The sequence below is a fragment of the Colobus angolensis genome, unplaced genomic scaffold (genome assembly GCF_000951035.1).
Source record: "Colobus angolensis palliatus isolate OR3802 unplaced genomic scaffold, Cang.pa_1.0 Scaffold27, whole genome shotgun sequence".
Taxonomy (NCBI): domain Eukaryota; kingdom Metazoa; phylum Chordata; class Mammalia; order Primates; family Cercopithecidae; genus Colobus; species Colobus angolensis.
The window spans coordinates 1,101,149-1,117,394 of NW_012115932.1; the positions used below are offsets into that span (position 1 = coordinate 1,101,149).

Here is a 16,246-nt window from a genome sequence, read left to right on the forward strand (position 1 = left end):
CACCCTTCCTCACAGTTCAAAACCCTGCCCCTCCTCTCAGGCCCATCTCACAGCCATCATTTCCTCATCCTCCCCAAACCGCTGGTCCTTTTAATCAACACACATTTTATCAAATGCCTTTCTCTGCGAGGAACTTGATGGTGTTTCTCTCTTTTCTCAGTCTCCAAAGCCCTTTGTCAGCAGCTTCTCCTATTGAACCCAGATGATTCTGTTTTATTTCTCAGTCATGGGTGTCCTTGGATCCTTGGCTCTCTTTTCCACTAGATGGTAAACTTCATTGAAATCTCATTTTTATAGAGAGCTCTACCTGTTATAGCGTTTCCCGCAGCATCCAGGCCCCTCCCTGGCTCCATGGAGCGTGTCATCTTCATCTCTGTGCCTTTGGGTTGTCTGCCAGATCACAGAGCAAGCACTCAATAGATATTTGGTGACCTAAAGAAAGGAATAAAGAGGTAGCAGCAAATGCAGAGAAGTGGCATCTTCCCTATTCCTGGCTTGAAAGGTGTCTTTTTATCCCTGCGTAGGCTGTATGCTAGTAGACATGGAAATGTTCAGAATCTATGTCTTCCCTTGAACTCAAGGAGCACTTTGTGCTTTTTTTCTCTTGGGTCTCATATAATCAGAGGAACTCAAGTCTCCGGAAGGGTCTTGGTCACCCTGAGAAGCACCCACTCATGCAGACCTGGCGCAGTTCCTTTCCCCTGGGGTCAGCCTCCATCCCATGCTGACTTCCAAGTTCAGCTCTACTCCACAGACTCTTCAGGGCCCAGGCCTCACATCCAGTTGCCTTTTAGATATCTTCTTTTCCATGTCCACACACATCAGAAATTTACCTTGCCTGAATCTGACCTTGGCTTCCTCCTGCCTGCAGCCTCACTGCGTCCTCTGACTCCACGAACAGCACCATCATCATACAGGTGCCCTGTGCAGGGGTCCTTTTCCTCCTGTCCTGATATCCAGTCATCAGGTCTGTGGCCTCTGCTCACTTCCTTCCATCTCCTTTGCCACTTACTCCTGGCCCTGCTTTCTCCAGCTTGGACTCTTCCAACACCCACTTTGCTCTCCCCAATCCTTTCTCTCCCTTGCAACCAGAAGGTGAAACTGCAGCTCTGCCATCTCCCAGATGAAAACCATCAGGATAATATCCAGAAATCTAAGTGAGACTTAGAAGACTCTTCCCAAACCGCTCCTGCCCACCCCTCCTTCCTGTCTCATATCACTTTCCTCCAGCACTGAAAGCTTCAGTCTACCTTGGCTCTCAGCCCTGCCTCTTGCTTTGAGGCCTTGGCAGGTACTATTCCCCCTTAGCTGTCCATCACTCACCCCTGGTTCCAAGTTAGCGTCCTTCTTCAGAAATCCTTCCCTATCATCCTCCCCAAAGATCTGAACTGGTTGCTCCTCTTTGCATCCCCATAAACCCCAGGCACACCCCAATTGTAGCACTTATTAGAATTGCCCATTCACTTGCTTCTGTCATCATCTTGGTAAGTGTTGTGCATCTGGTCTCCCTCACCTACTCCAGCGCCTTGCAGAAAGCCTTGTGCTTATTGTTTGCTATATAAATGGAAGAATTACTTAATCTCTGGCTCAGGCTCTATTCAAGTCAGAATGAGTCTTCGGAATTTGGTACCACCTTGTTGGGTATCTAGATCCTATTATACACATGTTCTCTACGTTCTTGCTGGCCTCGCTTATCAGGCCAACAAGAAAAATACAGAGAACGTGCAGGTCCTACACACGGGTGGTCCCTCAAGAAGATTCTCTCTTAATCAATGTTTGCATGAGATGTGGGTCAATGTCCTGGTCCTCCATCAGAAGCTCAGATTTCAGGACCCTGGGCTAGATTAGACAGCCCAATCTGCAGATGGCTTAGTGGAAGCTCTGAATGAGTAAGAGCTCTGGTAAGTTTTTAAAAAGCAAAGGCACTGTGGACTGGAGGGGCTTGGAACACTCCTACAAGGTAAAAGTTAAATGGGGATTTATGGGATGGATAAAACTGGGTAGAAAACTTTGGGTAGGGGTAAGAGGGTCAGGGAAGAAGGAATTTGTGGGTACAAATTGACGTGAGTGGTCTAATTATAGACTTGGAAACACATCAGCAGATTTATAAAAAGTAGTCCGTCTGCAAAGAAATTATTTAAACCAATTCAGGGTTGAGGCTACCTCTGCAAGTTGGGAATAAAGGTATCAGTAATTTCCTATTTCTTTGCACAGAAGAAGGTAGCTCAGACTCTTCTTCTTCAAACTGCACATATACCACAGTTTAAGTTTAAAGAATGTTAGTTGCTATAACCAAAAACCCAATAAGTCAACAAATGAAATGAGCCTGTCAGATACGAGTGAGGCTGAAGTTTCTTAGGTGTTAAGATTTTAAGTGATTTTCTATTTCTATTTTTGGTAACTTTGCCATTTAATGACATGTATATATAATGAAGGGGGAAAGTCAAGCTTCCCAAGACTTTGGCTGCATTGGCTGCCATGGAAAAACAATGTGTGTCGAAGTGGAGTGGCCCTGGATCTAAATGTCAGCCTTACTGCTTATTTAAGCATCTGTGTGGGGACCTAGTTAGGAAAGTTCACCTTACTCCACAGGATGGGGACAGTGAGCCCTGTCTCACAGGGCTGTCCAGAAGCATATAGCAGGCGACTGACATAAAGCAGCTAGCTCATTAGTTAGTGCTCAGTAATGTTCATTGCCTCTCCTTCTCTAAAGACAAAAGTGGTTGTATTTTACAGACTCTTGGTTCTAAAGACTTGGAGACCATTTAATCCAGCCTCTTCATTTTGTTCAAGTTGTTAATTGCACACTATAACTTAATTCCATTAAGTTCTTAATTGCACATTATAACAAATCAAATACTACAGATGAGCTTTTAAAGAACATCCTACTTGGCTCTACTGCACTTCTGCCCACCTGTATTCCCAATTCCCTGGGCAGCCTGTCCTCATCGCTTCTGTTTCCAGTTCTTCCAGTCACCTCCATAACACTCATGAGGGTAACCTATTTCTTAATTAATAACTTTAGACAATACTGACTCCCTACTTGGAAAGATGAGATTTTATCTCATTTATCTCTCTCCCTCTCAACATTTGATTATATTACTGCTTCTGTTGTTTTCCCTTGTAATCATAGATAATGTACTTATACCTCTATTGCTGCTTTTGCTAACATGATTTAGTATCTTGACTCCTTTCCATGAAAAGACAAAAGACTGAGGAAATTACCACCCCGGTACCCCCACTTCCTGCCTCTTGTCAGCTTCACTTTTACTTCATCACCACTGTATTTTTTATAATACTTGTCTTTTGTTCTGCATCTGTCATGTCCTTAAGTGTAGCCTAAAACAAAAACTATTTTCATTAAACCTATGCAAATATTTTTTCTTTTTTTTTTTGAGACGGAGTCTTACTTTGTCACCCAGGCTGGAGTACAGTGGCTCAGTCTCGGCTCACTGCAACCTCCACCTCCTAGGTTCAAGCAATTCTCCTGCCTCAGCCTCCCAAGTAGCTAGGACTACAGGTATGTGCCACCATGCCCAGCTAATTTTTATATTTTTAGTACAGACGGGATTTCACCATGTTGGCTGGGCTGGTCTCAAGCTCGTGACCTCAGGTGATCCACCCACCTTGGCCTCCCAAAGTGCTGGGATGACAGACATGAGCCACCATGCCTGGCCCCTGTGCAAATATTTTTCTTTGCTGGATCAAGTGGCATGCTAGGATTTCATTTCCTTTCCCCTCTGATTCCAGCAACAAGACTCCAAAAGCTCTTTACTTTCAAGTTGGGAAAAAGTAGTTGCTTTCAGGATTCTTTTTTTCAAGTTAATTTTTTAAAGTAATATAGGTTCAATGTAGAAACTTAGTAAATGCATACAAGTAGAAAAAAAAAAAAGGGAAAGTGGGAAAGAAAATTAAAAACACCTGAAAATCCCACTACATGGACAATTCTTAAAACCACTTCATATAGTTCATAGAGTAATCAATAAAATTGAAGAGATAATACTCCCTTTGTTATTACAATAAGGAGAAACACATAGGCCCCAAATAAGAGAGATTATATTCTAAGGCTAAACTTCCTTACATGCTGGGACTTTTCAACTTTAATTCTACATAGTTATTGAGCATTTATTATATATTAGGCACCGTGCTCACTATTGGGAATAAGATGTGGTCAAAGATAGACATTGTCTCTACTTTCATGGAGGTTAAATTTCAGTGGTGGGGGAGTAGACATTTATGAACTAGTCACGTATGGGAATGTGTAATATAGATTGAGTTAAGATGCTGGAAAGGAAGAGAACTCGGTTCTTTGAGGACATTTAATAAAGGAACCTACATGAGCAGGGAGGCATTGGGGTCAGGGAAGTGTTCCTAAAAGGAACGATGCTTAAATTGCGATCTGAAAGAACAGGAGTTTGCTAAGCAAAGAGAGTAAGGGAGAAGAGATGGATTAGACAGCATTCCAGAGACAGGGAAGATTCTGTGATGGGCACACAGACAGCATGTTTGAATAACAAACAGCTCCTATGGCTGAAACAGTCAGAGTGGAGTGGGAAGGAGGGAGCTGAGTGGAGAGAGAACCAAGGCTGGGTGGTCTTCACAGGCCACAGCAAGGAGCCTTTCCAGCAGGTCATGGCTTGATGGGTTCCTAGGCAGAGTGGATGGCCTAGTGTGGATCCTTTAAGATAAGGATCAGACAAGAGCGAGGTCAGCCTCGCCTGGGCTTCCACAATGGAAGGTTGTTTGTATCCCTTACACAGGCCTTTGTGTGCTCCAAAATGGATGTTTTTATCAGTCACAATGATCTCAGCTTGAATGCCAAACAAACACCTTCCACAAAAGGTGTTGCAGAGTGTGTAGCCACCTCATCATGAAAATAGCCACATAGCTCAAATCCTGGGACCTTCTAGGCAAATGCTTTTCCATCCCTTAAGAAATCGCATCCTTCTGTTTCTCACCTTCATTGATAAATGACATTACGAAGCACACACAGAAGTTTGCCAGCAGGAAGCACCCCCAAAGAACCTCTGGTCCTGCAGTTTCAGTTTACATTGGGGTGGCAGGGGCATTGAAGGGGGTAAGTGGAACACTGTCTCCCCAAAAGAAATCTGAAGAAGTTCATCATGTAAAATGAACAAAACAGCAGCATTACTCTTGCAGAGAACCAGAGCTCTCTTCCCCTTCCTCTATCCCCTAAGACAGCTGCCCACACCACTTTACACATGTTAACAAAACAGAAAGTTGATAGTTCATGCAATGGCCAGCTTCCAGTAATAAGACATTTCTAGGAACAACTGCAATGTTTGGAAAAGTGAAAGATGAGAACACTTGGCAGTGGGGCTATGTATACCAGTCCTCTGGAACAACTTCAATAGCTCCTTGGTACACTTAAAATTCACACTTAGCCCCATGCCTACCAGTCCCCACCTGATCTGGTCTCTCCCTACCTTTAGGGCCTCCTGCCATATGTACTGTGAGTCTCTTCAACACTATGCCCTAACTCGTTCCCTGCCCCAGGGCCTTTGTACTGGCCCACCCTTACCTCATATTTACATGGCTAGATCCCTTGCTTCATTCCATTCTCTAATCAAATGTCACCAACTCATTCCATTCTCTATTCAAATGTCACCAACTCAAACATCTCTCAAAAAAACAAGGTTTTGTTTTTGTTTTTGAGAGAGTGTCTAGCTCTGTGGCCCAGGCTGGAGTGCAGTGGTGCAATCTCAGCTCACTGCAACTTCCACCTCCCAGGTTCAAGCAATTCTACCGCAGCCTCCCAAGGAGCTGGGATTATAGGCATGCACCACCAAGCTCGGCTAATTTTTTGTAGTTTAGTAGAGATGAGGTTTTACTCTGTCGGCCCCAGGGTGGTCTCCAACTCCTGAGCTCAGGCATTCATCCCAACTCAGCCTCCCAAAGTGCTTACAGGCGTAAGCCACCACACTTGGCCAAAAAGATCCTTTTTTTTTTTTTGAGACGGAGTCTGGCTCTGTCACCCAGGCTGGAGTGCAGTGGCCGGATCTCAGCTCACTGCAAGCTCCTCCTCTTCTTGGGTTTATGCCATTCTCCTGCCTCAGCCTCCGGCATAGCTGGGACTACAGGCGCCCGCCACCTCGCCCAGCTAGTTTTTTGCATTTTTTAGTAGAGACGGGGTTTCACCATGTTAGCCAGGATGGTCTCGATCTCCTGACCTCGTGATCCGCCCGTCTCGGCCTCCCAAAGTGCTGGGATTACAGGCTTGAGCCACCGCGCCCGGCCAAAAAGATCCTTTCTAACTACCTTGTAGTAATCCCTTCCCAAACCTGTCACTGTCTAGCATATTACCCTGAAATTTTCTGATTTGTTTACTTGTTTTTATCTGTCTCTGTCAACTAGAACATAAATTCTGTGAGGGCAAAGATCTAGTCTAACTTGTTCAGCATCATATCTGCAAAGCCTGCAACAGTGCCTGGTGCTCAATAAATATTTGTTGGATGAATGAATGGATGTAATAGTAGCATTCTCATACTTGGAGGACTGTCATGTAGACAAATTTATTTACTCATGTAAGAAACATTTATAGAGTAACAAATGTTTAGACATTTAATAAATTATTGAGAAACTAATATATGCAGGGGACTGGAGATGAGAGGCAGAAATAGAGACACCATCCCTACCCTTATGGAGCTCTTAGTGTTGTGGTGGTTGGTGTGGAGAAACGTGCAAAGAATCATACATGAGAATCAGCAGGACAAAGACTAATTGGTCTTCATAGGAAAAAGAGAGAAGATGCACCCCAGGGTTTAGGCCTGGGCAGATGAGTTGATTGTGCCATTCTGTGAGCAAGGAACACCAGGTGATAAGGGGGAGAAGGTGGTCAGCTTTAGAAACATTGAGCTGTGGAATATTCAAGTGGGAACATCCAGCAAGGAGTTGGATATCCAGGTCCAGAGCTTTGGAGAAAAGTCTGGATGATAACACAGGTTTGATTAATAGTGGACAGTGAATGGTGTTTCAGGTCATAGGAGTAGATGAGATAAACCAGGAGTAGATGAGATAAACCAGGACAATATTCTTCTTAGAATAAGAAAAAAAAAAAAAAACATTTAAGGGATGATCCGAGATAACATCTGCAAAGATGCTAAAAAGGAGAAGCCAAAGTGGTGGAAACAAAGGCACGCCTCGTCATAGGAGCGGAGGAGGACAGTGCCTAATACTTTAGAAACACCGCATAGGATGGAGACTGAAAGGTATGCATTGAACTTGGTGACAGTGCAGTCCTTGGTAATCTCTGCTAGAGACATTGTCATGGCATGGTATGACTAGGCGTGATATTTCTGTTTGCTGAGGAAGGACCTGAAGACTAGGAAATGGAGAGAGATGTAGAAAACTCTTACAAAGTGCCTGACCCTGAGGGAAAGAATAGAGATAAAAGAGCTAAAGATACTAGCTTGAAAAATACATTCAGTGATACTCTAAAGAACAGAACAAGGATCTAGAGTGGAAACTATTGGGAAGCAGCCTTGGCTCAATACCCAACTAAACTTTCTTAACCATTAGAGTTGTTCAAAAGTGGATTGGGCTGCCTCCAGAAGAAATGAACTCTTGATTGCTGGAGTTATGGAAGAATACCCTGAATGTTCTATTAGCAAAGAATAAAGATATCAAATCAGTAATCTAGGCCTCCACCACTTTAAGAAACTAGAGCAATGGCCAGGGGCAGTGGCACGTGCCTATAATCCCAGCACTTTGGGAGGTCAAGGCAGGAGGATTGCTTGAGCCCAGGAGTTTGAGACCAGTCTAGGCAACACAGTGAGACTCCCCATCCCTATTATTTCAATTATTTAAAAAATAAAAAGCTAGAGAAATAAGAGCAAATTAAACTTAATGCAGGCAGAAGAAAAGATATGAATTAGTAAGGAACAGAAACCAGTAACATTGAGGCTGGGTGTGGTGGCTCATGCCTGTAATCCCAGCACTTTTGAGAGGCAAAGGCAGGCAGACAGTTTGAGCCCAGGAGTTCACGACCAGCCTGGGCAACACGGTGAGACCCCCATCTCTACAAAAGATACAAAACTTAGCTGGGTGTGGTGGTGTGTACCTATAGTCCCAGCTACTTGGGAGACTGAGGTGGAAGGATCAACTGAGTCCTGGGAGGCTGAGGTTGCAGTGAGTCATGTTCACGCCACTGCACTCCAGCCTGGGCAACAGAATGAGACCTTGTCTCAAAACAAAAAAAAGAAAAAAGAAACCAGTAACATTGAAACTAAAAACTGGTTTTATGAGGAGAAAAAAATCATTAACACATGATTTTTTCATGTGTTCATGATAAACCTCTAGCCAAGAAAAAAAGAGAAGACACAAATGACCAGGAATGAAAAAGGGACATTACTACAGAACCCACAAAAATTAAAAGGACAATAAAAATGTTCTAAAGACAAATATGTAATATACCCATAAATTAAACTTAAATGAAAGGAGCTAATTCCTTAAGAGACACAAACCACCAAAACTCACTTAAGAAAAATTGATAAGCTGAATAGTACTGTATCTATTAAAGAAGTATCATTCCTACTTATAAAAAAAATTCCAACAAAGAAAACTCCTAACCCTGTCTCTACAAAAAAAATTAGCCAGGTTGGTGGCACATACCTGTAGTCCCAGCTATTCAGGAGGCTGAGATGGGAGGATCACCTGAACCCAGAAGGCAAAGGTTGCAGTGAGCCGAGGTCACACCACTCACTCCAGCCCAGGCAAGGAAGCAAGACCCCATCTAAAAAAAAAAAAAAAAAAAAAAAAAAAAAAAAAAAAAAAAAAAAAAAAAAACCCACACCAGACGCTGATGGTTTCACTTGTGAATTCCATCAAACATTTAAGGAGGAAATAGTACCAATTCTACATGATCTCCTCTGTTACTGCCCAGCGGGTTCACCTTGCCCACTGCCCAGAGAGCCCATTTATCCAGACAGAGGAATTGCAATGGACAAAGAGTAATGCATACAGAGCCGGCTGTGCAGGAGACTGGAGTTTCATTATTTTCATTATTACTAAAATTAGTCTCCTCCAGCATTCAGGAATCAGTTTTTAAAGATAATTTGACAGGTAGGAGCTTAGCAAGTGTGGAGTGCTGATTGGTCAGGTTGGAGATGGAATCATAGAGGGTTGAAGTAAGTTTCTCTTGCTGTTTTCTATTCCTGGGTGAGATAGCAGAACTCATTGAGCCAGATTACCAGTCTGGATGGTGTCAGTTGATCCACTAGAGTGCAAGGTCTGCAAAATATCTCAAGCACTGATCTTAGGTTTTATAATAGTGATTGTTATCCCCAGGGGCTGTTGGGGAGTTTCAGACTCTTGAAGCCAGAGGCTGCATGACCCCTCAACTGTAATTTCTAATCTTGTAGCTAATTTGTTAGTCCTGCAAAGGCGGACTGGTCCTCAGGCAAGAAGGGGGTCTTTTCAGGATGGGGCTACGATCAATTTTGTTTCAGAGACAAACCATGAACTGAATTCCTTCCCCAAGTTAGTTGGGCCTATGCCCAGGAATGAACAAGAACAGCTTCAAGGTTAAAAGCAAAATGAGGTTCATTAGGTCTGATTTATTTTACTGTCATAATTTCCCCTGTTATAATTTTGGAAAGAGGGTTTTATCTCCAAAAAATGCAAAAGGGGAACTCTCCCCATCTTCTGAGGTCAACATTACCCTAATACCAAAACCTAAGGCATTTGAAAATAAAACTACAAATCAGTATCCCTCATGAATACAGAGCAAAAATCCTCAACAAAATGTTAGCAAATAAAATCGAGCAATACATCAAAAGGACAATATATCATAATCGAGTTTGTTTATTTCGGCTATGCAAGGCTGATTCATCATTCAAAAATCATCCAGTGTAATCCACCATGTGAATATGAAAGATTAGCCTGAATGATCAGTAAGCAAAGTTTTCAGGTTATATAATGAATCAAAGAATCTAAGCTTAGACATAGCAATGAAGACCAGGTTGTGAGATTTACTAGAAAGGAGAGAAACAAACACCTCACTTTAAAAAGGAGGAAAGGGCCGTGCACGGTGGCTCACACCTGTAATCCCAGCACTTGGGGAGGCCAAGGCAGGCAGATCACCTGAGGTCAGGAGTTTGAGACCAGCCTGGCCAACATGGCAAAATCCCATCTCTACTAAAAATACAAAAATTAGCCAGGCATGAAGGCGAGCACCTGTAGTCCCAGCTACTCAGGAGGCTGAGGCAGGAGTAATCGCTTGAATCCAAGAGGCAGAGGCTGCAGTGAGCCAAGTCAGGGCAACAGAATGAGACTCTGTTTCACCAAAAAAAAAAAAAAAAAAAAAAAAGTGAGGTGAAAGTTTCCCCTCTGGATAAGAAACTGAGAATGACAGATCAGGCTCCTGTGAAGGGACTGCAGAGTGTTCTTCCTCTGGTAGCCTCATTGCAAGGACTGATCTGCAGTTAAACAGGAGTTGGGGTTCCCCTCTTGAACAACTGGCCTTTCAGAGTCCTGAATTGGTGGTGTTCCATCCATGCCTGGGGTAGAGGAAGGCAAGGACACCTGCAATCTTGATTTTCTCAGATTCTTAGAATCCCAAAGTGTCAGAGTTTGAAATGGCGCCTGGATCCTACCTAATCCAAGTGCCCAGAGTTGAAGAGAAAGCAAACCCCAGTAGAGGATGGCTTCTCCAGACTCCTTCCCTCCCCTTTGTTCTGAAATCCAGGGATTGTGAGCTTGCCCCAGGACAGTAAGCCCATGAGACCCTATCTCCCGTCTTGCCCTAACCAAGCTTCCCCTCCAACCATTGTATGTTTGCTTTTAAGTTTAGCTTTACACATAACAAGTCACCATTGAAACCAATCTGGCCTGGGTTCTCGTCCCTCTTTTCTTGTTAGTTGATGTCTGGTGTGCAGAAAACCAGTCAGACATAGGCCTTTACACAGAGTCATCCTAGATTTGTAGACTGAAGACTGACCTAGCCACCTGCCTTTTGCCTACAGACCTCACAACCAAACAGACACAGACTAAGACCCATCATCTGTTTGATTCTGTGTAATCCATCCTAATTCAACAAATTCCTTATAAGATTATAGTAAAAATGTATTGAGCTCTCATTATGTACCTGTGACTATGCCACAAGGTTATGCATTTTCTCATTTGATCCTCACAACCCATTAAAATAGGTACTGTTCTCATCCTCATTTTGCAGATAGATACAGACTTGGAGAGGCTAAGTAACTTGCCCAAGGTCACAGTGAGAAGAGCCAGGATTTGAACCCAGGTCTAGCTAACTCCAGTGCTCAGGTTTTTAGGAATGAAAAATCTTCCTTGTTTAAAATGAAAATTGCTTTCTCTTTCTTTACCCCCATCTCTGCAGTCTCAGGAGGAGGTCTGCGATTTGCTCCATGCTGCACCCTTCCAAAACATCTTGCCTAGAGTCTACATCAAAGGTAAGAAACCACTACAGCAGCTGAATAGCTGACCAGCGTTTGAACCTTCTTTTCACTTCCTAATCCCAGTCAACTCAGATCTAGTCAGCAAGGGGGAAGGTTAAAGCTTTGGACACCTATTGAATAACCACAGAATCACGAATTGGAAGATGAACCCAGCCACCTACATTGAACCTACTGACCACATGACCGACTAGACAGACTCTGAAACCTGTTATCTTTGACTCTGTCATTCATTCTAATTCTTCAACAAATTCCTTATAAGATTACAGAAATGACACTCCAGGCCCTGTCCCTTGTTCCTTCTAAAATATCTCTAGTATAGTGGTATCTAGGCTTGGAATATTATATATATATATATATATATATATTAATATATCAAACCACTAAACTAGAGATATTCTAGAAGGCAGACAATTCCATTGTTGGACAAATCATAGAACATTTTTCCTTGTAAACACTACCCACACTTTCCAGAACGAAGGAGAGCAGTGCCACACACTCCATCCCATTTTTTGAATGCAGATACATCATCAGGTCCTTTGAGAGTTTTTCCTTCCCCGGTTGCCCCATGTGCCCTGAGTCTCATTTTCTGCTCTGTGACTCCTTTTGCAGAAGGGGAGCGCCTGGAAGTCCGGATGAAACGTCTGGAAGCCAAGTATGCCCCACTCCACCTGGTCCCTCTGATCGAACGGCTGGGGACTCCTCAGGTACCAATCTGATATGATGAATGGGCTCTGATCACTGACAGGAACTTGAAAGCATTCAACCAAACCCCCTCATTGTCCAGATCAGAAAACTGAGGCTCAGAGAAGGGAAGAGAATGTCCAATACCCCAAAACTGGTTAATATTAATAGCAACAGCAGGTCTGGAATGAGATTTGCTGACTCTCAGGCCTGTGTGTTTCTTCCATACCTTGCATTGTATATCTTGCCAACAAGTCCTCTGCTTATTTAAACAAGTATCTGCTGTGTCCCTGCTAGATATCAAGAACCTGTTACTTTGTCTCTAAAAGTTGAAACTCCACATACTCTGTGAGCCAGCAGTTCACTTCTGGATATTTTTGTTAAAGAAACACTTAAAGGAACACTACATGCTTATGTAACATTGTTAAAGCAAAAACTAGAAACAACCCAAACATCTAATAGTAAAGCATTGATTAAATAAAATGCTAAGTTATTGCATATTACATATGTACTTAATACATAATGAAAAGGCAAAATTAGATCTTGATGCATCAGTGTGGATAGATCATAAGCACAGTCAATTGGATGAAGCAGGTTGCACTACAGTTCACGCAGGATGATGCGTTCTTTTAAATGCACACAACGAAACCATATAAAACTCTTCTGAAAATGTCTGGAATGATGTTTATCATGGTGGCAACCTCTGAAGAGAGATGAGATAGAATAGAGTGGGAGAGAAAGAAGACTTCAGCCTTTTCTGTAGTGTTCTAATAAAGGTGAATGAGCTTATATGTTATTCTGTAATTGTTAAAAACCCGTACTAGTCACGATGAACATCAAGATGAGTAAGACAGGACCCCTGCCTTCAGAGAATTCAGATTATGCAGGGAGCAGGAAGAAAGAGACATGGGGGGAAAGCGGAGAAACAAAAGGCTTGTGCTGTCACATTTCAAGTTGATTTAAGCAAGCTTCACGTTTTATGGGCGCAGGCAGGGGAAGAATTCAGGAAGAAGAGAAACAGGGTATTCTAGTGAGACAAGCTAATGCCAACTGTTTAAGAGATTTAGGATTGAAATTCGCCGTTGAACTTGCTTTCCGGCGGTCCTCTCTGGTGTTCTCACCAAGGGCAGGAGGACTCAAATCCTCAGCAGAGGGCAGAAGGTGGCCTCTCTTCTGGCAAAACATGGTAAGTATTTTTGGAGCGCGATGCAGAGCCTCATCTGCACAAATGTCACACTGAGGAAGCCACCCCAGCCCAGCCCCCGCATGCCACCAACCTCCTTCTGAAAATGGTGATTAAAAGCTAATGGTGGGGCCGGGCGCAGTGGCTCACACCTGTAATCCCAGCAGTTTGGAAGGCCGAAGCAGGCAGATCACTTCAGGTCAGGAATTCAAGACCAGCCTGGCCAACATGGTGAAGCCCCACTCTACCAAAAATACAAAAATTAGCCGGGCACAGTGACAGGCACTTGTAATTCCAGCTATTTGGGAGGCTGAGGCAGGAGAATCGCTTGAACCCGGGAGGCAGAGGTTGCAGTTAGCTGAGATCGTGCCACTGCACTCCAGCCTGGGCAACAGAGCGAGACTCCATCTCAAAAAAAAAAAAAAAAAAAGCAGCTAATGGTGGTTGGGTTCTTTAACTCACCACAGAGAGAACTCAGATACTGTAGAGCACACACATTTTCTTTTTTGGCCTGCAGAGGCTAAACAGAGGAGATCCTCTCCAGTGATTTCCTTTTAGGGAGAAAACCCAGTAAGTGACATGTGAATGTGTCTGCTCCCCACCGCTGCTGTCATCCTGCAGGCATCCGCCTCTTGCAGGCATCCCGCCTCTCACTCCGAAGTCTGGCATATGTTTCCACTTAGAGGACTGTGAATTCCTTCCCTGTTCTGGTGAACACCATTTCCTTGGGACTGATAGAAATCTCAGTCTATCAAATGCTGAGTGTTTAACAAACAAAAGCCTAGACATTCTGTGAGACAGGAAGTGCTAGTTTTCTAAGTCCCCCATTCCTCAAGAAATAGTCCAAAACTTAGTCATTCCATGAACCAAAGAAAAGTTAACAAAATATTAACTTCCGAGATGGTTTGGGCACAGGGTACTCGTAAGATATCTAGGAGGTGACAGAGGAAGTCTGCAACATATTTAAAGCCGGGAAGCTTGAGCAGTATTGCATTCTTTGCATTTGTTTGAGACAAATTGAAGTGGCCTGGTTTGTTGCCCCACACTGTCATGGAAGAAAAACTTGGGGCTGGGGGAGGTTCAAAGACAGGGATCCTTGTCCCAACTCCACCCCTAAATTATCTAGTGTAAGCCATTTTTCTCAATCTTTATTTTACCATCTATGTAATGAGATCATAGCTGCTTTACCTGCCTTTCTTGATTGTTATGATGAGCAAATAATAGAAGCATAAGAATTCAAAAAACATCGAGTTTTTTGAGAAGGAATATTGTTATATATTCCTTCTCAAAGTTATAGAAAAGGAATATTGAGATTATTTCGGCACAGCTTCACAAATGTTTTCTCTGTCCCCTTGTTAAACTCACATAAGGGCAGAAAGAGAAAAACTCCCCACTGACGGGAAGAGAAAAGAAATGGATAAAAGCTATGTTCAACACTCCCCTCCCGACATAACACCAAACTGCAAACTGAGGGTATTTGCAGGAAGTGATCTATAAAGCACGTTCTCAAAGCAAAGAGAAAATGACACACATACCAAAAAAGACAAGACATGAAAGAAAATTCACAACATAAAAAAATACAATGTTAACACATACGGAAAAGTATCTGGCCTTACCAGTAATCAATGAAATGCACATTCAAAGAATGAGGTAAAATTTTTCATCTCAAGTTGACAAAGACTATTTCTGAATGGAATATTATGATGATGATGATGATGATGACAGGGTCTTTGCCTGTCACCCAAGCTGGAGTGCAGTGGCGCAATCATAGCTCACTGCAGCCCCAGTCTACCAGGCTCAAGCAATCTTCCTGCCTCAGCCTCCTGAGAAGCTGGGATGACAGGCACACAACACCATATCTGGATAATTTTTTTATTTTTATAGAGATGAGGTGTCACTATGTTGCCCAGTCTGGGATACAGGAGTATTCATGAGGGTACAGGGAACAGGCTTCACACAGGTGAATGCACACGGATCAACTTTCCTTAAGAATAGTTTGCCACTGTATAGCAGATGCCTTTTAAAATATTTATACTCATTGACCCTTCAGTTAGTAAATATTCATCCTAACAAAATGCTCATTCACAGCTCACAGGATGTTATGTATAAGGATGGTGGGCTGGGCATGGTGGCTCACACCTGGAATCCCAGCACTTTGGGAGGCCACGGTGGGTGGATCACCTGAGGTCAGGAGTTTGAGACCAGTCTGCCCACCATAGTGAAACTCCATCTCTACTAAAAATACAAAAATTAGCCGGGCATGGTGGCCCATGCCTGTGATCCCAGATACTCAGGAGGCTGAGGCAGGAAAATCACTTGAACCTGGGAGGTGGAGGTTGCAGTGAGCCCAGATTGCGCCACTGCACTCTGGCCTGGGCAGCAGAGTGAGACTCTGTCTCGAAGATTTTTAAAAAAAAAAAAAAAAAGGATGGTGTCTTTAGAATTGTTGGTAATTTTGAGTTTGTTAACAATTTAAGATAACCTAAGTATATAAGACTAAATGAATTATATTGATGGCCATTAAATGTAGCCATTCCTTCGAAATATTGAAGGAAATGAGTTAAAGTTACTGATATATTAAGAAAAAAACCAATATAGTAATATGAGTCAAATTGTTAACTATACATGTATACATTCACATACCTAAACAAATCATACATATTTTAAGAATGCTCATCTCTGGGTAATGAGGTTTATGAAATATTTTTATTTCCCTTAGGACTTTTTTTCTCCTCCCCTAACCACTAGGCTGGAGTGCAGTGGCCGGATCTCAGCTCACTGCTAGCTCCACCTCCTGGGTTTACGCCATTCTCCTGCTTCAGCCTCCCGAGTAGCCAGGACTACAGGCGCCCGCCACCACGCCCAGCTAGTTTTTTTGTATTTTTTTTAGTAGAGACGGGGTTTCACCATGTTAGCCAGGATGGTCTCGATCTCCTGACCTCGT

The 16,246-nt window shown here is 43.1% G+C and overlaps 1 protein-coding gene across 3 annotated transcripts in view; it reads left to right on the top strand.

Moving 5' to 3' along the window:
- CYFIP2 (cytoplasmic FMR1 interacting protein 2) overlaps window positions 1-16,246 on the top strand; it is a 131,938-nt gene that overhangs the window by 106,911 nt on the left and 8,781 nt on the right. For all 3 annotated transcript variants that reach the window (XM_011947677.1, XM_011947678.1, XM_011947679.1), the window contains 2 exons: window positions 11,360-11,432; window positions 12,048-12,142. In XM_011947677.1, coding sequence (XP_011803067.1) covers window positions 11,360-11,432; window positions 12,048-12,142 — 168 coding nt within the window. The remainder of the gene's footprint in view (window positions 1-11,359; window positions 11,433-12,047; window positions 12,143-16,246) is intronic.